The following is a 21,386-nucleotide window of genomic DNA, read 5'->3' on the forward strand; positions in this document are numbered from 1 at the left end:
GCTCAGTCATTTTGAATGCTACGGCCACACAGCACACATGCTCACTCAGTGATGTCTACCACTCCCACTGACCAGTACAGTGAAGTCATCATTGTTCACACATGCCCATTCCAGTCCACTCTCCTTGGCTGCCAGGTTACATCAGTGTTGCGCAAACCATTCTTGTTATATTAATAACAGACCTCGTATAATCACAATACATACATGTACACATACACATATATCCACATTCATATACAATACCTTATTAATTATATTATTCAGATTCTTATAGTTTTTGAGGGATCAGATTGATTTACCAATGACTGAGAGTAGTGATTTTACCCTTTTTCATGATAAGGAGTGTTGTTCTTGGTACTTTTTGCCTTGAATTTGATCTGTCAAATGTTAATGTTGTGATCCACATGTTTTGGAATTGGTGGGATTGGTCTAAGTTTTACTTTTAAATTTATCTTTGTTTAATTTTGAGTTCTTCACATTTCCCCCTTTTTAATGTAGAAGTAAAGAGCAAATTTATGTTTAAACCACTGGAGAGGTATCACAGGAGGAGGAAGTGGGCTGTGCCTGTGTTTCAAAGTGTAGATAGAATATAAATGGATATATGTGTGTGTATCTTCCAGACAAGAGGGAAGGATTAAAAAAGAAATGAGGATAGTATGAAATATGAAATATGTTTGGAATATGAAAAAGGCTGACTCTAGAGCAGAAAGTTTGAAGAAGTTAGAAGTAAATGTGGGTTAATGAGGTAGGACCACAATCTGGTGGATCCTGAAAGCTAGGCAGAGAAATAATTCTTCACTTATAAATTAGCAGTTTTTCATGCAAATAATCAGATAAGTTCACATTTACAAAATAAGCCTATGTCAGAGCTTGCTAAACAGCATTGTCTTTCATGATTGCTTATGTTAATCTTATAGGTTCATTTTCCTTTATTCCAAGAACGCAGTAGTGTACCATGATTCACCTTAACTCATCTAATTCACATTGAGTTTTACATTCTAAGCAGGTGATTTTTGGAGTGATGGTTGAGGTTCATAACCTCACCTCAAAGAGATATTTTAAGTGTTGTGGATCAATCTAGGGCTACTTTCCTTCAGTTCTGTTCTTCTCCCTCCTTTTCTGCTATGTCTACCCCAAAATCATAACTACAAGTTTCCTTGCATACCTTAAGCAGATGAGATGAAAATATGCTAAATATGGGTAGATAGATGGTCATGTCTGCTGGCCTGAAAACTGAATGGAACAATAAATGCATTGTCGACATTTTCCGATGTCCACCATGCACAGATTGCTGTGTAATTAATGATGTGGCAGCCAGATCCTTCCACTGAAGGGTAACACTGAGTTCAGGATGCTTAGCTCTTTAGAAATGGCACTTTTATTCTGCAAGGGGAGTTTAGAGAACTGAATGCTTTCCTTTGGCTTTTGCATAAAGTTGTCTGTTTTTTCTGTTTCTAGGGGACTCCTTCTCACAGTTCCGGTTTGCTGAGGAGAAAGACTGGGATGTTGAAGCCTCATGTCCGAAGCAGGTAAGATGGTTTGTCTTGAATGTGAGTGGATTGGCTGGCTCTGCTCAAAGCTGAAGATTAACACTTCTGGTAATGTTGTTAAGGTAGTCTTTATGTAGAAAAGAGTTTAGTAATTCATGTACAATTTAGTCTCAGTTACCTAAATTGCTCATATAATTTTCAGGGAGCTTAAATTTTATAGGTCCTTGAAGCTTGAATTCACCTTCATACTTGCTCACCTGTGTGGATTGCTCACACAGACTAGGTTGCAAGGTAGAAAATTTATAATAATGATTTGAGTCGATTACTTTGCCATCCGGGTTTCCTTCTTTTCCATTGTGTGAAAAATTCCCCTTAGGGTTGAAAATTACTTTTTTCCCTCCACACTGTTTTTGGTGTTGAGAAAACCCTTTACTTTATAACTTTAAATAACTCTTTTTCTAGAATTAGGAGAATAAAGCTATAAAATAAGAACAAATATCATAGATGTCTTTCAGTGAATCTATAAAGCCCAGTTATTTTATTTGCTTTGTGTTCATGCCATATTTTCTTCCAAAGGAGTTTTGATAACTTCAAGCACAATTTCACTGATTCTTTCCATATGAGAGATAACAGGTATTTTTCACCCCTTTAAAGTACACAGAGAATTACTGGTGGTTTGTTGTATCTCCCTGATTCCAGGGCTGAGCATTCTCTCTGGTACAGTGATTAGGCAATCTGTCAGCCTCACACAGGTGGCTGAGCAGCAGACCCAAAGCCCAAAGGTAAGGCACCCTCCTCCCCATTCCCGTACTAGCTCAGTAAACACACTGTAGGTGGCTCATTTTATCTCTGGGCTGGTGGTGTTTAGTGTTTGGGATGAACACTGTCTTATACAAACTGAGGAGATGGAAGTTACTTATAAAAGGACTGCCTGTCTCTTTGCAAAGAGTATATATTATAATACATAGGAAGTTGGGAATTAAAAATATTTGCCTTTGCTTGAGACTCTTTGTGCATATACCTGAGATATAGTTTAGAATTCTAAGTCAAGCTGAAAACATACAAACCGAGATCATTGACGATTATGGCAAAACCAAACAGCTCACATTTCAACTCCTTTTGAACCATGTTGACATCAAAACACTGAGCACTTGTTATTTACTAGACATTTTATTAGATGCAGCTTGTTCAAAGGTGAATAAGACAGAGACCATGCTTGTTCATCGCCCTAAGTGCCCTACCTTTGTGGCTGATGTATATTAGATGACCAGTAAACGTTTATGTAGTAAGTGAAAAAGAATGCAACATGCAATAAGTGGTGTAATAAGTGAATTAACATAATTCTGTGGGAGACAGCTGTTGCGTTGTGGCTGGAAGTGCGTGAGAGCAGAACCACGGGGAAGGTGTTATGTGAATGGGCCTTTGTGGACGAGTCTGATTCTGGCCGGGTCTGCTGAGGAGAACAACAGGAGGCGCAGAGGTGATGTGGAAGGCCAGGCTGTGCTCTGCTGGGGAGTGTGCTGGAGTGTAGTTTTCCTGGAGGAGGAGTCTTCAAGGTCTGGGCTAGTTAGTACCAGCAGTTTGGTCTTCATGGTCTCCTGCGGGCAGTTTAGCATGTGAGAGACAAACCTGAGTGTGAATCCTTATTCTGCAATCCGGGGAAATTCCTTTCCTTCTCTTGTTTTCTCATCTGTAAGATGGAACTAATAATAAAATGTAACTTTAATGAGGATTAAATTCAATAATAAATAAAAGCCTTTCAGCATAGTTCCTGACATGTAGGAAACACTCAAACCTAGCTCATATGACTACGGTTATTTGTTGACAGAAGTTTAGTGTAGCAAGAAAATAGAAATGGCTAGATTTGACCTCAGCAACTGGGAAGGAGGAACTGAAGGGATCAGAGGTGGAGGCAGGGAAAGCACTTAGGGAGGATACTGTGTTGGGTGATGGGAAGGGATGGGGCCCGACAGCGTGAGGCAGTGAGGATGGAAAAGGGTTACAGATGGATGGGACTTCAAGAGAGGACGAGGTAGTGTGTGTCACTGACCAAATATGAGACACAAGGACAAGCAAGATTTGTAGTTATACATCCAGACTAGGTGAGTGGTGATGTCATTAGTGGAGCAAAAGAAGAGTAGAAAGAAGGCAAGTTTAATTTTGAACATTTTGAGTTGAGGTATTGGTGGGGCACAGTAAACACTGACTATCATTTCTGCATCAGAACTGTTTTCTGTCCCACTTAAATCTTCTTTCTGCTTGTATACTTGAGAGAGGAAAAGACTGGAGTTTATGTGTGTGTATTTGTGCAACACACACACAGGCAAGTGTATATATTTTCCTTCATGCCCCCTCTGCCCTCAGTGCAACCAGTGGCACAAGACAATGAAGAGAAAGGGGAAAATATAGGAATTTGATAGTGGGACGTGTTAGATCCTCCAAGGACATCCTTATGGGGAGGGACCCAGTGCCATCATGTTGACTTGCCTTCATTTTTTTGCGGTTCCCATGCAGGGTGGCGGAGACGTAGCCTGGCGGTTGGCACGTGTTACACTATAGGGGAATTGGCCCTTAGGTCCATGAGTGGGATTTTCACATCTTTCCTTTGGATAGTATGGGGACTTGTGGAGCGAAAGGGTGGAAGGGACACTTCTTTAGGTGAAAAAAAGATCTGTTTAAAAAAAAAATCACCTTTTTCATTTCATTTTTCATTTTTGTTGACCAGTGACTTACTCACAGAGCTCCTTGAGCAACTGTTGAGTGCTGGGTGAGACGCCGTGGTTCCAGAATGCCTGAATTTTAAAGGTGTAGGCTCCCAGGTCCATTCTCAGAGCCCGGTTCTGAGTGAGGCCTGAGAATTCACATCTTGAAAAGTTCCCCACCTTTTTAAAAAGTGTGGCCTGATTTGGGCACTTCTGTCGAGTGTACATGTGGTCCCTAAGTCCCGAATAAATACAGCCAGTGCGATAGCTGCCAAGCAAGGTTCAATGGTCTGAGGAAAGACTGCGGTGACCGCTTCTCAAAAAGGAAGGACAAAAGGAAAGCAGTTCTAGACCTTTTTAAAGCAGCAAAGTGGAGTTTCTGGCAGGTCCTTTTCTCACGGAATAGTGTACCTTTACACAGACTCTGAGACTCAGAGCCTAATAAGGTTCCTGGATAAGAGGGACCTTCAGGATTACAGATTCTCAGTACACACTGGTGGCAGGGAAGCGGTGAGGGGGACTTTGTTCTAACAGTGAAGGCTGGCTCCCCTCTGCCAGTGTCAGCGCCTATGGGAGAGAAGGCCTCAGGGTGCCCTGGCATCGCAGACCAGGATATGTACTCCAGCTACAAGTGGCCATCAAAGTTGGTCAAGTGGATATGGGGCCTGGGCTCTCCAGGCAAAAATAACCCCTCAGTTATTCAAAAACCAGTAGCAAAAAGCTAATTCATGGTTATTATTCCAATAAAATCTATTTTAAAATTCTTGCTTTACTATTACACCCAATTCACTTCAGCTCACTTTTTATCTGACGTCTTCAGCTTTATCCCTTTAGGGGGAAAAGTGGTGATGAAGAAAGGAAGGTCTTACAAAATGGCATTTGATGGCAGGTTCTGGGCTCTGGGACTCCTGCAAGGAGACGAGGAGCAATAACCGTGGTGGCTCCAAGTATCCTGACAACATCATGGAGATGGAGCAGTGTTTGCTGGGGCTTGGATGATGGGTGGAAATTAGAAATGTGCAGGAGGAGACATTCTAGTAGCAAACACAGCCACATGTCCATTGTTCAGAACATGGCTCACAGGCACAGCCTTGCTATCCCCCCTGTGTCCGTGGGGTCAGTCTCACAAACACCTCATTGTTTCTGATATACCTTGTGGTCATCTTGCACAGGATGTAGAAGAGGACAGAGGAAGTCTGCATACTTTTAGCCAGACCCCAGCACGACCCAACAGTTCTTTTCTGGAGAGCTAAGTGAGCAACAGGTTGTAGAGGGCAGGTTCTTGCTCCTTTAGAGGCTGGATGAAGGGGGTCTACCTGTGTGACTTTGCGGACAGCTTGGCCATGGGGAGGGTGTGATTTCCGGTTTGTAATTTGGTGACTTACCCATGTATTAAGCGCTCAAGGTGACACCTTACTAGTGGGTTGAGAGTTTCTCCGAACTTGCAGGCAGAGACTCGGCCACGCTGGTCTTGCTGACAGCACATGAGGTACTGAGGAAGGGCTGGACACCTACTGAATTTCTCAATTTCTTATCAGGGCTTTGTTACTTTCCATCCTGTTCCCTAAGTACTTCATTCATTCATTCATTCATTCATTCACTTATTTATTTATTTATGTCTAGAGAGAGGGGAAGGGAGGGGGAGAAAGGGAGAGAAACATCAATGTGTGGCTGCCCCCCCCCGCCGCACTCCTCCAACTGGTGACTCAGCCCATGACCCAGGCATGTGCCCTGACTGGGAATCGAACAGCAACCCCTTGGTCTGCAGGCTGGCACTCAATCCACTGAGCCACACCAGCCAGGGCCCTAAGTACATTTTTAAGATGTAACTGTAAGTTCCTTTTTCCCAGGACAAGGGGCCGCAATTGGTGCTGCCAACATTCCTTACCTAAGAGCTAGCCACCTTCGGAAAATTTCGGCAGGGCAGTGGGAAAGCCACCTTGTTTCTTTTCATCCCTATGTACTGCTGTTGTGGGAATGGGGGGGGGTGAGCAGGGGTCTGGATTTAGTTTCGGGGCTCTTCTGGAGCACACCAGGAATGACTGACTCTCTGTCTCCAGTCATAAACTCACCTACCTGAGACATTCCTGTAGTGGACTCGAGATTAGACTAGATGAGCCCTGGATTTTCTTCTAACTTGTAGTTAGTCAGTGATTATAGATTAAGATGGCATTCTGGGCCTGTGACTGTTCTTGGTAGGTGAGGTGATCAGTGAAGTTTGCCTCTAATGTGAGGTCACTGTAACCGCCTTTTAGTTTTTCCTTCCCTGGGGTGGTCAGGGCACCGAGAAGCAGCTGTTCAACTACTATTAAGCCATGTGATGATCTGGAATGTATTTTCAAATGCTGTCAATTTGGGAAGTCATTGCATGGATATGACTTGACTATGAATGGGAAGTGAAATGAGCTTTTAGTGTTGGCCTTACACAGCGTGTTGCCTGCTACAGGTACGTTTCCACCCTCTACTTCCTTGTTAGCAGGTCCCTCATGGGCTGCTTGGGCTGTGTGTCTCCACCCCCTCTCACTATCCAGACAGCTCTTTCCGCCCACCCCAAAGGTCAGCCATCTGACTTTGAGGGAGGTGTCCACTTAGATTTCATTGAATGCTCATTTTTCTTCCAGTCTCCAGTAAGTCCACAGTGCCCAGTTTGCAGGTAACCAGGCATTCTTGGCGGCGGGGGTGGTCACTACCCTGCCACTTTGCAGCGTGAGCTGTGGCTGAGGAAGGTTTGGGTTGGTTTTGCTCATTTTAACGTGGACATGATAGACTTTAATCGTATCAAGTGTGATTTATGATCTTAGTGCCCACTGAATGTAAATCCAGGGAAAATTTATTTATAGTTACTTTCATCTTTTGTATTTCTAAAAGGTCACATGTAACCATCACCAGAAATATATATCATATGGATATGTTTGTTTATTTACAGAATTCAGCATTTTATGTGGACTGTGAATCATTGGTACAAGCCCTTCAAGAACTGCCTCTCTCACTCCGACTCAATGTTGCTGCTGAACTGGTCCAGGTAAGAACCCTGACGGCATCCTCAGGTGGTGTGCATTAGGGCAGGAGAAGAGAAAGGGTGAGATGTCTCAGACTTGGCTTTTCCTTTCATGAAACTGAGGGTTTGGTATCAGGTAGCATTTTGTAAACTTTTAAGGGAGAATGACTTAATTTTCCAAAAGTTTTTAAAAAACAATTGAAACATTTTCAAGAATCAAATGTAATGGAGTTGAATGAAATGTAAAAAGTATAAAGTCTGGCTGGTATTCTTCTCAAAATATTTATGTTAGGTACTAAGAATAGAATGTTTGAGTAGACAGACGTGGCTCCTGCCCTTGTGGAGCTCAATCTCTTGGGAAAGACAGGTATGAATCAAATCATCATATAAATGTACAAACTGTGATAACTGCTTTGAAGGAAAGTGCATTGTGCTCTAAGATCTACTTCGGTGCAATGAGGAATGGGTTTTCTGAAGAAATGACAGACAAGCTGAGATCCAATGCAGAAGAACATTTGAGCTGGAATTTAGAGAAGAGTGACCCGATCCGACCTGCGAGAACAGCACTGCCACTAACAAGAACAAGAGCGCGAACCTGCTGCTGAGGATGAGGAGAGGACTGTGGGGTGGGGGTGGGCGTTCGCTGGTAACACTGCACTCACAGGAGGAGAGGAGACGAGGGGGTGCAGATTAGGAGGCTGTCGCACGGGTCCAGGTGAGTAATGCTGCAGCTGAGACAGGGGTGATGATGGTAGAGGTGGCACAGAATTGGACTTTTCTAAGAGGTCCTTCAAAAGACAAATTAAGAAGCCTTGGTGGATGACTAAAGTGAGGAGAGAGCAGGCAAAGAATTATTCTAGGTTTCTCAGTTGTGTGACGCAGTGGTCGGTGGTACCAGCAAGGGTGAGGTTTGGACATTATGGGGTTCTGCTTCTGAGATATCAAATTGAAAATATTAGTCAAATTGATACAGAAATTTATAGTTCAGAATTAAGGGCCAGAAATAGAAATTTGGGAGATATCCATGTAAGCTGGCGATTGAGAGGAAAAGGCCCAAGGGCTGTACTATAAGGAACTTCAAAATTTAATTGTGGCTTGATTGAATTTTTAAGTGAAACCCTGGGCAGTGCTAATTTTAAATATAATCCCAGCAGCTAAAAGGATCGACTTTGTTCTGCAGTTGAATGTGAGGCTGTTTTTATTGCACTTACTGGTCACTAGTTTAGGGCAGCAAGTAGAATTCAGGGCTGGAGGACAGGTAGGGGCAGGGCAGGGAAGTAGAGAGGGTGGCATTTGGCTCCAATGGGGAATCCCCCCGAGGCTTCTTTAGGAATGTGGGGGGCGTTTGGGGTTGCCTCCATGACCGAGAGAGTGCTCCTTTTCCCGCTGGGCGTCCGGGTGTTCAGGGTTCTCACGTGCTTGGTTTGGTCCCACACAGTGAGGAGTGGTTAACAGAACATGGTGAGGAACCGCTGAGCTGAAGGTGATGGGGAGCCAGGACGCAGGAGAGAAGCAGGAAGCGTCGTAAGAATTAGAAAGGGAAGGATGTGTTGGTGGCAGGCCTTAAAGTAAAAGTATGCAATAACTGCAGTAACTGTGAAAACCTGACTAAATGGTTTTAAAATCCTTCTCCTGTCCTCTGTGCCATGATGCACAGCAGTTATTCACAACTGTGTATGCACATTAGGGCCCACCCCCCACCCTCCAACCCCCAGGGAAGTAAACAAAACCAGTGCCAGACACCTGAAGCCTAAATGATTTCAGGATTAGAGGACCACATCCTAGCTTCGGCTGCACACTGACAATGAGGGATGGACATCTAAGCTTGTGTGTACAATCATACTGTCTTAAAAGCCCTGAAGAGTCATTAGCAAATCGGATCTGCTCAGAGGCTTAGCTGTACAAATAGGGAACAATGTGGCCAATAGTAGTTGAACTTTATTCCAGACCTACCCACTCTGATGCCGCGCTCACCCCATGCCTCCCTCCAGAGCAGTGCTTCTCAGCCTTAGCTCTGCATTAGGCACCAGGGGAGTTTTTGCCTTTTATTAGATTATAACATGGATACAGAAGTGCATGCACGGATAGTATGTGTTTATAACCATGGGCTCCAGAAGCTATCCTCCGCCACTACTCTGAGTCCCTATTTCCCTAAAACCATTATCCTGACTTCTAATACTAAAGGTCACTTTTGCCTGTTTTGGGCTTTTTACAAATGCAGTCAAATAGTGTGTTTTCTTTCACATCTGGCATTTTTTACTCAATACTAAGAGTCAGCCAGTCCTCTCTTCTCCGTGAATTTGTCCCTTTGCCTTTATTTAGTGCTTTTGTACAGTTCACAGATCAGGTTTGCTAGTTGCCTCTCAGTGCCTTTTACAGAGGTTAAATCTCATCACAGATTTAAGTACACATTCACGTAGACCTTAAGTACACATTCACGTAGACCTGTGGTGCTGTCGTTTCTCAGGCCAGATAGAAGACATGGCCCTTTAGATTCCAACTCTCAGCACGGAGTGGAGGTGGGTGGAGTGGGAAGTGCAGCCCTGTTACGTCTCAGTGAGGTGTCCTCCATATACCCCAAGTCAGTCAGGGGGGTTGTCAGTTGGGGGTGGGTGGAGGCTTGGAAAATTTCCTGTCTGAACTGTTTCCTACTCCACAGAATTTAATGTCTTCCTTAGCTTCTGTTTCTGTGTAAGCAGATGTGGCAGGACTCTCATTTTCAACTCACTTACGCTTCTTTTTCAGACGGCCCTTCCTTTAGAGCTTCCTCAGGCGAAACCAAAGAGAAATGATGAAGGCAAGGGACTGGGCATGCCGTTAAAAGGGCCATTGGGGCCTGGAGGAAAGGCGTCTGTGTCTGAGCTGAAATCTGCTGCTGCCGGCTGCCCCACGGACGCAGGTAAAGATAGCCCAAGACTGGGCCCTTCCAAGGGTTCCCAGAGACCTGCCTCCCCACTGCAGTCAGCTGCAGACCATTTGGAAGAAGAATTAGAGCTGCTGCTGAGCTTAGATGCACCTGTAAAAACGGGAGATAACATCTTACCAGAACAGAAACCCCAGGACCTGGAATCCGAGAAAGATGGGGAGGTGCTGGCCCAAGAAGAAAAAGGTATGGTTTTCATTTTATTCCCTACTCATCCTCGCGATTCTAGTGTTCTTGGGAGAACAGCCCCACTCGCATCACATCCGTTGACATCTCCTTTGGTGTCTGGCATCGATCTGGCGTTGCCCGCTAACATCTATTTCTGTGCTCACATCTCCACTTCCCCCGCGCTGACCTTCCTCTCACTCGATATACTGGCTTCCAGAAGCTGCTCCCTGCCTGACTGCAATATTACAAAAACCTGGGGCTGCGAGCTGAACTTGTGCTATGAAAAGGCATTAAGGTCCTCGCAGCCCTCGGGTGTGTGGCAGCAGACCTGTAACTGAGTGTCTGAACGTGCCATTTTACCAGTGCTTCCTGCGTCTTGCTTGCTATTTGGAGCTTATTTTTTACAAAAGAACACTTCCCCATTTGTGCATGTTCTGCGAGAAGGTGGCCCATCCGATATGGAGAGGCAGAGAGCAACTGCCCTAGCCATATACTACTTTTTGAGAACCTTTAATGACTTTTCTGGATTGCTACAATAGTAAAATGAAAACCAGCTATTGGCCTTTCTAAAAAACTAGTGAACTGTGAAATTCAACTTAAGAATAGAGGAACATATTTCCACGCTATTTATTAATTTGTTGAGCTATTATTGGATCTTCTTAGGGAATAGGAATAATAATAGAATGTTTCCCCTTGCTCTAAGTAATAATTATGGCTGAGTTATATTACGGAACAAACCCCAGGGGAGCTTCAATCCTGGGACTAACATAAAGTTGTCCACATTGCTCTCATTTCCCCAGTTCTTGAAAAACCACCTGTGACAGAAGAAAAGAACATGGAATCTGAGCAACCGAGCATGTCAAAAAATGTTACTGAGGAAGAGCTTGAAGACTGGCTGGACAGCATGATTTCCTAACAAAAGAAACAAGAAAAAGAGAAAGAAAATGCAAAAAGTGCCTGAAGCCAATTTTGGTTGCCTTGTAGGTAATTTTGGTTTTCTTGTAGGTAAGGATGGGCCCAGGCTGTCCCTGAAGAACCTGGTTTACAAGCCTGCCCAAGTCGGTGCGTTCCCTCAGGCTCACCGAAGTCAACACCTACCTCTCCGTTTGACAACATCCAAAATAATACATCTAAGAGACTCATTGCATTTTTCCCTGGCTTAGTAATCTAAGACTCATTAAGGGCAGGAGACTTTATAGCACCGTTTCCAGCCTTCTTCCTCTCAATGGTTATATTATAGCATGGCAAGCCCTGCTGCTGCCGCTGCTGCTGGAGGAAACAGAGCAGGCAACAAGGTGTGCATGTGACCAGAATAAACACGTGCTGGTCTAAGGAGTTTTCTTCTTTCTTGTGTGGGGTTTTAGGCCGTTTGTCTCATATCCCTTTCCCCAACAGTCACAATGTGGTGGGAGAATCATCCAGAAGTGGTGCATTACAAGAGGCCAAACCACGGATTGGCATGTATTTCTTTATTGCAGTGGGCACTTCATTTTATTTAAAGAGATTCACCTAAACATAGCAGCTCCACTACTTACAAGGGACCATAAAGCATTACGCAATTTGGCGTAAGATTGAGATTTTTCTGAGTTTTCAGTACAGTACTTTTCTTCTAATAACAGCAGTTGACAAGCTGTTACTGAAAAAAAATATGAATAATCTTCAAGTGCAGTTTCTTAAAGACAAAAGATCAACACAACTATTTAATGGAACTGTCCACCTGGAACATAAACATAAAAAACTTGCATAGCTATATCTAAAGAGGTTTTAAGGCACTTAATCGATAGTTCAGTGTCGACAAAGTGTTGTTTTTTTCTATTTCTTTAACTGCTTAAAGCTTTTCAAGCTGATTCTGGATACATTCACTAGCAAGTACCATGGAAAAAATTAGTGCAGTTAAAATGATTATTTTGTAGTTCAGATCATGAGTCACTAGTGGATACTGTCATGTGACACTCAAGTGTTTTAAATTTCATGTATTATGCATTTAAGACTTCATACTTCTAGTTCTTTTCTCGATGCTGCCATCCCAACAAACAAGTCACATTAGACCTGAACAACTTGAGGGCATTCAACTAGAGTCCTTGATTTAACAGTTTGAAAGCTCATCTCCCCTGGAGTATGTCCATTAGGCACAAAAGCCAAATCAATCCCAAATATCACAGATTGTTTTCCCCTCTGGTGGCTTCTTTCTGGGTTTGTTTTTACACAGATTTTTTTTTTTTTTAAACAAAGATTTTCTTGTTGTAAGGGAGGCATTTAGAAAATGTCACCTTTCAAAAATGTCACAGAAGTGTAAAAGAAGGATTTTAATTTCACTTTAACTTGACAGTCTAGAATTGTGGAGTTTCTTTCATTCAGATTTATCCAAGCTGATCTTCATATTGTTTCCGGAAGCAGTCTCCAGCTGGGAAGAAATCCCAACACCTTTCTTGATACATTTTCCAGACATAAGATTCCTGAAATAATGGGGGAAAAAGGTACTTCTTTTTAAACCACAGTAAGCTAAAATTCTGGTTTTGCTCTGTGCGTCTCTACCTTTAGGAATATTGATGTGGATTTATATGAGGCCCAACTGGCATACTCTTTCTTGTTCTAGTCCCAGCCCCTTTGGGGAGCAATAAGTTTCCTCCAAATCACTGAAACCAACTCAGTGATCACCACTAAAAATACTTACAATAGCCTGATTCCACGTCATTTGTAATTGGTAGAAAAATGCAAGATGAGGGAGCATTGGGGACTGGCTTAGATGCCTGGGCAGCTAAAGCCAGATCTGGAAACCAAATGCCTCCTCCCAGCCTCTTAAAAGTTTGAGCTGTGAAGATGTCCTGCAAATCCAGTGATGTTTAAATATTTGATAACCTTTTTCCTCCTGTGTTCTGTCTTTACATGTCTTTTTCATACTTAGTCACAGAACCCCTTTGACATGTACCTTCCTTCATACTCTCACACCACCTCTCCTCTTCCCCCGTGTTGCCCACACATCAGGTTATCTTTCTTATGACGTCTCTTGTGGCATTTTACTCTGATTCTCCTGCTCTTTGTTAATCGCCACCCATTCAGCTCATTGTCTTTTTCTCTCTCATGCTCCCTCAGCCTCCAGCTATTTCACTCTGAAGCAGTAACAGCAAAGGTTTAGAAAATGTAAGTGTTGGTTGGGAAGGATAACTTGGAGGTCTTTTGGAATACACTGGAGTTGCCTTAGAATTTTGGCTTCTTAAGTCACAAAGGGATGGTGGAATAATGCAGAGAGCAGTGGGGAAAGCGTGGAAGAGACTGATGGGATCATCTGTCTCTTTCCTGCAGCCAGTGCTTAACCGAGTCTTGGGACTTAGGAAAAGGAACCTCTAATGGGGGTGGGGGGAGTGATTCTTAATTAGAGACTTTTGTTTTCTTACCTGACCCGTGTGCTCAGTTTCATCTTTGTTAATCAAATACATTAGGAAGAACCTGGAATGAGGGAAAAGGTATAATGAGAAAAAGACAGTATTAGATACTTAGTTAGGAAACCTAATTTCATTTCTTGATCAAAGGAACTGGAGAGGGGGCTCAAATATGTTTTTAGGCTCACACTGTCTACTAGGCCTTTCTGAACTGGAGAACTGTGGCATAATGATACAAACCATCATTTTCTAATAATAATATAAGGTTACTCTCAAAATTAGCCTTTTCATGAGGAGAGATCCCTTTTTACCATCCCCAGACCTTGAGCTAAGATCACCTGTGAGGAAGCATTTTGTTAAAAAATATCCTAATCTAAAGAATAAAATGGTAACCCAAACTCTTACTATAATTTTTAGTAGGTCAGTATATCACCTTATAAGAATGTAGAATTGAAATTATATGTTTGTCTAGAGGATAAGGAATTTTTGGTATTTCAGTTGCTCTGATTCTTCCAGAAACCCAGTTGTGTGTTTATTCTAGAAACTCCAGTGTGGTTTCACGTGCTAACTGTGACGTGTCTAAGGTTTGAGTCTGTCTGTCTGGAACACACGCGTGTCCTAGGAGGCGGTGCTTGCAGCTCACATTACATGCCCTCAGAGGCAGCTTCCAGAGAAACTGGTCTCATGCCCTTTAGGAAAAAGGACTGTGTAGCTGTTGGTAAGAAAAAGGAGAATTTAGACTCTTCTGAGGGTTGGGAGAGCCTGAGCCCCAAGTTTTGAGTTCTCTCAGGGTATCCTTAGTTTATAGCTTCAGATTGTGACCCACAGTACAGGCTATAAATATATTAGTTTCCTTCCCCCCTTTTCTTTAATCAGAGTAAGAAACAAGGCATGGCCAGTATCTTACCTTGTTTGAGACTCAGGCACATAGGACATTATTCCTTTCCTAGCATACTTATTTGAGAAAGCACCATGGGGGAGGGGGCATTCAAACATGAATAAGATTTGGTCTTTCCCCCAAGCTCATTGCTAGAGGGGACCAGAGATTTAAAAATAGACTGTTATGATACAGAGGGCTAGGGGAAGGCAGAGAAGAGGGCCCCGACCCAGGCAGCATAATACCCTTTCACGCCTCTCTATTCACTGGTCCTGACATAAAAGGTTGCCATGTGTTTGCCTTTTCTAGAGGGACACCCACCTCCATCACCCCGTTAATATGCACACCCTCTTACTGAGCATGAACAATATTGACTACTCAGACTTGAGGAAGGGCATGCCAAAGTTATTTTTTAAAAAGGAGTGTTTTTGTCTTAAGATACTTTTTGCTACTTCTCTTTGACAATAACACCTTTACCAGATACTATGCTTGTTCCATCTTAGAAAAAAGATTAGGCTTTTTTAAATACAATGTAGACACAGAGGGCAAGGGCTAGGCCAAGGAGCAGAGCTGAGCAGTTTTTTTTTCTTTCAAATTATCATTTATCAAATCTGAATTTCAGGTAATATATATTTTCTATACATTCTGTAAGTTTTAAGTTTCACAGGCAGTCCATGGCACATAATAGGCACTGAACTGCTTGTTCTGGAGCGAATGCTTTCCCTGAGAAAAAGTGAACTATTTATTATGGGCCTACTGGGTGCCAGGCCGTAGGGGCTGGGACAGAGCAGGGTGAAAACCTGTCCCCAGTCCCCTGCCCTCTCAGGGCCTGTGGATTACTAGGAGAGGACCAATGCGGTGAGGAGTGAAAACCACCCGGAATCCAGCAACGTGCAGTCATTGGCCGCCTTGACCACAGCATATGCGAGGTGGTGGGGAGGAGCCCTGGCGGGGGGTGGGCGCAAAGGAAACAGGAACAGAGAAACTGCAGACTGCATGGTTAAGTTTCGCTGGAAGGGGAGAAAGAGGCAGGGTGATAGCTGTAGATTAAAGTGGGGCCACAGACTTTTGTCTTTGTTTAGGATTTAAAAATTTTTCTCATGATAGGAAAATTCCAGGAAAGAAAGAAAAATTGCTGGAGTTCTGTGACCTTCAGACGGGATGGCATCTAATCGCAGGTCGAGGGACTGACCTTTGCTCAGAGCAGGAACCATCCACAACACGTCTATGAACACACGGGAGGGGCAGAGTGTGTGGACAAAGATATGGGCTTACGGGGACTTCTGGAAAGTTCTTTCCTAATCGTCTGTTTTTCATTGAAATAGGAGCAAATGGCACTGAAGTAAATGACATAACTGTTGACTTTACCACTCCTTCCTCTTGCCCGTCACCCCATTGACCACGAATACTCACAAGTAGTTGGCTAAGTTGTGCTCTTGTAATGTATGTGTTTCAAAACCATGAGGGGTTGTGTCGAAGTAGTCGTTGCCAATCCCACAGATGAAACATTTAGTCTGGAAAAATAACAGGGGCAGCAGAGGCATTAGTAAGCGTGACATTACAGGCAGGTGGAAAAAGGGGGGTTGATATCTGCTTGAACTGAGACACTGAAAACTATTTCTCTCTCAAATGCTTCAGGCTCTGAGTCATCTGCTCCACAGAGCCACACACCTGGCTCCTAGCTAGCTGAGGATCCTTGCTCCTGCCCAAGCATGGGACACGCGGGGGCAGCAGACTGGGATGGGTATGGAGTAGTGCGGAATGCAGGGGGGCCCTAAATGCCCAGAGCTGTGTGACAGGCACGCAGAAGAGGGCAGGAATGGGAAACCATTTTTATTGGTAATTTTGCCTAGGGCTGCCCTAAGTAATAGCAGAACCTATTGTTTATAAATTTCACTTGCTGTGAGATACAAATATAAAGTTGGAATGAGTAGTTAGGAGAACATTACCTCCATATCTTCTCGTACTTGTTCCTGCTGGTCTCTTAGCTCCCCAAAAGCATCAATAATAAGACCTGGAATTTTACATATAAAGTGCTTTAAATAATCTGCTCAGTGGTTCAGGGTAGAGGGAATGGCAGAGGCCATTTTGTTTTGTAAAAAAGGAAGTCATCAAGCTGAACTATTCAGTAAAAACAAAATCAGAAAAAACAAAAACCAAAACCTTGCCTTTCAAATGCTGCATCCTGGCTAACCATTTCTCATTGTTCCTCTAACTCAACCTTTCTGCAATATGTGTTGCTAACAACTCACTCCTCCTAGAAACATTTCCTTTCCTCTAGTCCCTCCCCTTCTGTTTTGCTCAGCCATTCATTTTCTGTCTTCCTGTTGGGCTCGCCCTTTTCTCCTGGCACCTTAAGCATTGATTTGTCTGTTTCTCTTTCTGGGATTATCTCCTCCACACCAACATCTTTGACCACCCCTACCACCACCATGGCTCTCATTTCTTTTGTTTCATCTTATTTTTGTATTTGTTTCTATTTATTTTACATGTATTTCTTGTATTATTTCATTCCCGACTTGTTCCTTGAAAGACCTATTCCAGTTAATTGCTTTACTTAGCCCTCAACTCGTCTTACAGGTGGCATAACTCACCATGACTCAAATGAATCACATTCCTCTAATTCCTGACAAGCTATTGACTAAATATCAGTACCCCTGCCTCCAAAGAAGAGAAAATCTGTCACACTCTCATAGCTCCTCTTTGTGCTCCTTCCCCACCCCATTGCCTGGGAAGAAAATGAGGTGGACAGGAATCAGGAGGCTGTGGGGAAAGACTACACACAGGGGGTCTCTGGGAAGCAGAACAAATAGGTTTGAGTGGGGAATGGCAGGAAGGGGGTGCTCTGCTTCTTGTACAGGCAGACCTCAGAGGTATTGTGGGTTTGGTTCCAGATCACCGCAGTAGAGCAAGACTCAATAAAGCGTGCTGCAATCTTTGTGCCAGTAGAAGGCCTTGACTTCAATTTGTGAAAAAATGCAACATTTGTGAAGCACAATAAAATGAGGTAAGCCTTTATCAGTGCCTGGAGGGATCTTCAGCTTTATGTATAGGCAAGTCCTCATAGAGAGTAGGTGCTCAACAAATGTTGAATTAACAAATAAATGAATGTACACATCTCTTTATATGAAATAGGCTGTTCCTGTAGGAAGGTAAAGAGAACTAGATTAAGCCCTGCTCATACTTAACTAGCAGCCATACCTTGAATGATGGCCAGCAAGATGACAATGACAAAGAAGAAAAAGGTAATGTCGAAGACAATGCGGTACATTTCATAAGGATCACCAGCAGGGTCTTCAATTTCATCGCCAATGCCACCTCCAGCTCTCACCCCCACGTACATGTGGAATAAGTAACACTAAACAAGAAAAATAATGTCAATTCAGGTAAAAGCTGCAGAGTTTTGTTCGTGTTTAGCAAGATGGCTGTCAGATCATTCCTTCAATGAGCACACAGCGTCCAGCCCTGAGCCCAGGGAGGGCTCTTCAGTGATACCAGCAGCCCTGCTGCTACATGCTCTTCACTCTGCCCTCTGGTGGGTTCAGTGTCTACCAAAAGGAAAGACTGTTGTTACATATAGCCTTTAAACAATATTTTTGGCTTATATTTTTAAAAAGTGTCGAACTTTGATACATACAAGAGAATTTGTTTAAGGCATATATAAGTTAAAAGACCTAGTTTTCCCTCATTTAATTTTCAGGGGTCAGACCAGGCACTAGCCTCTGGGAAGAGGCCCCTTCTAGTTCTCCTGCATTTGCCTTACAGCTGGTAGGGCAGGGATTCCTGTAGCATCTTAAAGAACAGACTTGCTCTCCTTCTGTGCTACGTGTGTGGCCCAGTGCAGGGATCTGGGCACCAGCTCACGGGGCAGGGTGCCCTCCATCTCTCCTGCCTGGATGGGTTAGGTCCAGAGGAAAAGGAAGTCTTCCACTTGGTAAATCAAAAACCAGGGAGACAGCTGCTGGTCACATTGGTGCTCTGGCAACTGTAGTGTCACTGTTTTGTGAGGGTGCTGCCCAAGAAGGCACTGGAAAGTTTTTAACCAAGGAGTCTTACCCACTTTCTAGAGAAATGATGACAGGCTGGGAAGTTCACTGTCTCCCACCCTTGACTCCGGTCACTGTAAACTTGTGGATGCTACTGCTGCTGTGCTTACGCCCCCTGAGCTGTGCCCCCCTTTCCCACATGGGGCTCTCCTGCTGGGAATGCCCCTGACTGGATCCTACCACTGTCACGTTTTTCAGACTCTGGTGGCTGAAAGAAGCCCTGCTGACTTGTTGAAATAAACTGAACTCCAGATCTGTGGGGCTTGGATCGAGCTCTCAAAGACAAAGAATCAAAGCTTGTCTTGCATGTATCTAGATACAGGTCCATTCACACTTACATATAAGTAGTCACATGTTTGCTACAAACAAGTAGAGATGAATGGTGACCAATGATGTGCTCTGTGGTGTGCTTGTATTTCCACCTAACCTTAGGTAAGTGCCCATGAAACCCATTTCCATCTCCCTAGGACACTTTCGCCTTTGGATAAGGCATTTATGTTCTCCTTTCTGCTCTGTAACTCCACTGCTCTTAGTTCCCAAGATCACCCACAGCCCTCCTTTCTCAACAAGGACGGGGGACCAGTTAGCTCCAACTGGGCTCTCACCGTCATCATGTCATCACATTTCATGTCGGGCTCGTCGTCATCCTCACTCTTGTTGTAGAACTTGCGGAAGAAGTTGAACGCCACCACGGTATAGAGATAAACCACCACGGCCAGGAGTCCCACAGTCAAAACCAGCTGGGAGGGGAAAGAAAAGGAGGTGGGTCTTCACCTTGAAATGTCCACAGGGGACTCCAAGGACACAGCGAGGAGAGGTGAGGCTGAGCCGGGGAGAAAGGGGGAAGATCGAAGATAAAGAGAAGAAAAGAGTAATGATGGGGTGCTATGGACTAAATTGTGTCCCCCCTACATTCACAGGTTAAAGTCTTTACCTCCAGTACCTTAGGACGGGACTTTGGAGATAGGGCCTTTAAAGAGGTAATTACATTAAATAGAGGCTGTTGGAGTGGGCCCTACTCCAATCTAACTGGATAAGAAGGGGGGAGGGGAGTGGAGAGGGAGGGAGAGAGGAGATAGTTACACAGAGGGGCGATCAAGTGGAACAGGAGCAAGAGGGCAGCCAGGTGAGAGTTGCAGAGGGAGGTCTCAGGAAGCCACACCCACCCACACCTTGATCTTGGACTTCCAGCCTCCAAGGGGAAATGTCTGTTGTGTAAGACACCGAGTCTGTATTTCATTACTGCAGTAGAGCAGACTAGTGCCTGGGGTGTAAACCTGGGCCTATGTAAATTGCAAAGGACTTTCAGGATTGGATAGCGAAGGAGGGTTCCCTTGTTTCTACAGAGAGAGCAGTGACCTGAAGTTTTGCGATGCAGCTTCTACTCGAGTGCTGCTTCTAAAGGAACAAAAGGTTCTTCGGACTGGTAGGTGCCCTTACATGACACTACTTTATAAATAACCACGAACTAGTTACTAGAAGAATTATTTATGATGGTTAAGTGACATTTTTCATTACCAAGATATCTGCTTAGGACCTTTGCAGGGTCATAGGGCATGTTAATTTACTAGCTTTAGGAGGTACTATCAATGAGCACATAGGACCTTTCCATCTGGCCCATTCAAAGGACTAGGCACTGAGCAGAAACTGAAGATGAGTAACAAAATTTCTACCCTCAAGGAGCTACACATAAGGGGGTGGGTATGTGGGCTAAGATAAGTAGCAGAGGAGACATATTCAGCGACTTCTTAGACAATGAATAGTAACTAACCTCAGATAGCAGACCTCACAGAAAAAGCTGGTTTTTGAAAAACAGAAAGAACCTGCGCTTTGCACCAAGGAAGAAATAAGCTAGTTCTGCCACTTAAGAGCTGTGTGGTCTTGGGTGAGACACTTAGCCTCTGTGAGGTTCAATTCTCTTATCTGCCAAGTGAGGCTAACATCTACCTTACAAAGTAGTTGTGAGCCTGGCCCATGCCACAAGCTCTTGGCAGAGTTTATTCAGCAAGGCCATATAAAAAATTCATTGTTGAAACTTTCCATTCAAGTTACAATCTTAATGTCATCAATCCAAATCAATAAAAACTGAAGTTTCAGTATTTGAGTAAAGGGGAAGAAAATAATTCTAAAAGAACATACAGAACTGGCATTCCACAGATCACACTGGGAAGCATTGCCTTTATGGGATAAAATTTCCCAAGTTATGCAAGTGAAAATACACAGTGCCCTTCCTCCCAGGAAAATGAAACATTCAACGTCCTTTAAGCCAACATCTATATCATAGATTCTGTTATTACCTTCTAAGCTTCAGCCTCTTGTATGAGGTAGCAAATTTCTTTCTCTAGCTTTCCTCAATTCTTTTTACCACCAACCCAAACAAGAAACAGACTGTTGCTACTACCAGAAGCCTGGAAGAGATACCTAATGAACTAATATCCTGATAATACCCGATGATCTAGCACCTTTCATTTTAGAAAAAGGCCAACTTGATTTTTTTTTCAGGTTGGAATCTTCATATATTTTTTAAGGTGTACAACCTGATGCTTTAATATCTGTATGCATTGTAAAATGATGACAAAAATCAAGTTACTAACATATCCATCACCTCATACAGTTATTTCTGTGTGAGTGTGGTGAGAACACTAAAGCTATACTCTCAGAAAATTTCAAGCCTATGATACAGAATTCTTAACTATAATAACCACGCTTTGTATTAGATCCCTGGAACTTATTCCACTTACAGCTGGAAGTTCATACCCTTTGACCAACATCTCCCCATTTCCTGGACCCCCCAGCCTCCGG

The 21,386-nt window shown here is 43.6% G+C and overlaps 2 protein-coding genes across 2 annotated transcripts in view; one reads left to right on the forward strand and one right to left on the reverse strand.

The window, feature by feature from the left end:
* AVEN (apoptosis and caspase activation inhibitor) overlaps positions 1 to 11,613 on the forward strand; it is a 186,838-nt gene extending 175,225 nt beyond the window's left edge. The window contains exons 4-7 of the mRNA XM_090268334.1: positions 1,459 to 1,529; positions 7,119 to 7,214; positions 9,936 to 10,299; positions 11,082 to 11,613. Coding sequence (XP_090124460.1) covers positions 1,459 to 1,529; positions 7,119 to 7,214; positions 9,936 to 10,299; positions 11,082 to 11,197 — 647 coding nt within the window. The 3' untranslated portion in view covers positions 11,198 to 11,613. The remainder of the gene's footprint in view (positions 1 to 1,458; positions 1,530 to 7,118; positions 7,215 to 9,935; positions 10,300 to 11,081) is intronic.
* Positions 11,614 to 12,563: 950 nt separating this feature from the next.
* The window catches only part of RYR3 (ryanodine receptor 3), a 360,864-nt gene continuing 352,041 nt past the window's right edge, over positions 12,564 to 21,386 (reverse strand). Inside the window, exons 99-104 of the mRNA XM_090268335.1 lie at positions 19,190 to 19,324; positions 17,740 to 17,896; positions 16,488 to 16,552; positions 15,952 to 16,052; positions 13,677 to 13,728; positions 12,564 to 12,737 (exon numbers count right to left, since the gene is read on the reverse strand). Coding sequence (XP_090124461.1) covers positions 12,642 to 12,737; positions 13,677 to 13,728; positions 15,952 to 16,052; positions 16,488 to 16,552; positions 17,740 to 17,896; positions 19,190 to 19,324 — 606 coding nt within the window. The 3' untranslated portion in view covers positions 12,564 to 12,641. The remainder of the gene's footprint in view (positions 12,738 to 13,676; positions 13,729 to 15,951; positions 16,053 to 16,487; positions 16,553 to 17,739; positions 17,897 to 19,189; positions 19,325 to 21,386) is intronic.

The sequence above is a fragment of the Furipterus horrens genome, unplaced genomic scaffold (assembly GCF_987537825.1).
Source record: "Furipterus horrens unplaced genomic scaffold, mFurHor1.1.pri manual_scaffold_3, whole genome shotgun sequence".
NCBI lineage: Eukaryota > Metazoa > Chordata > Mammalia > Chiroptera > Furipteridae > Furipterus > Furipterus horrens.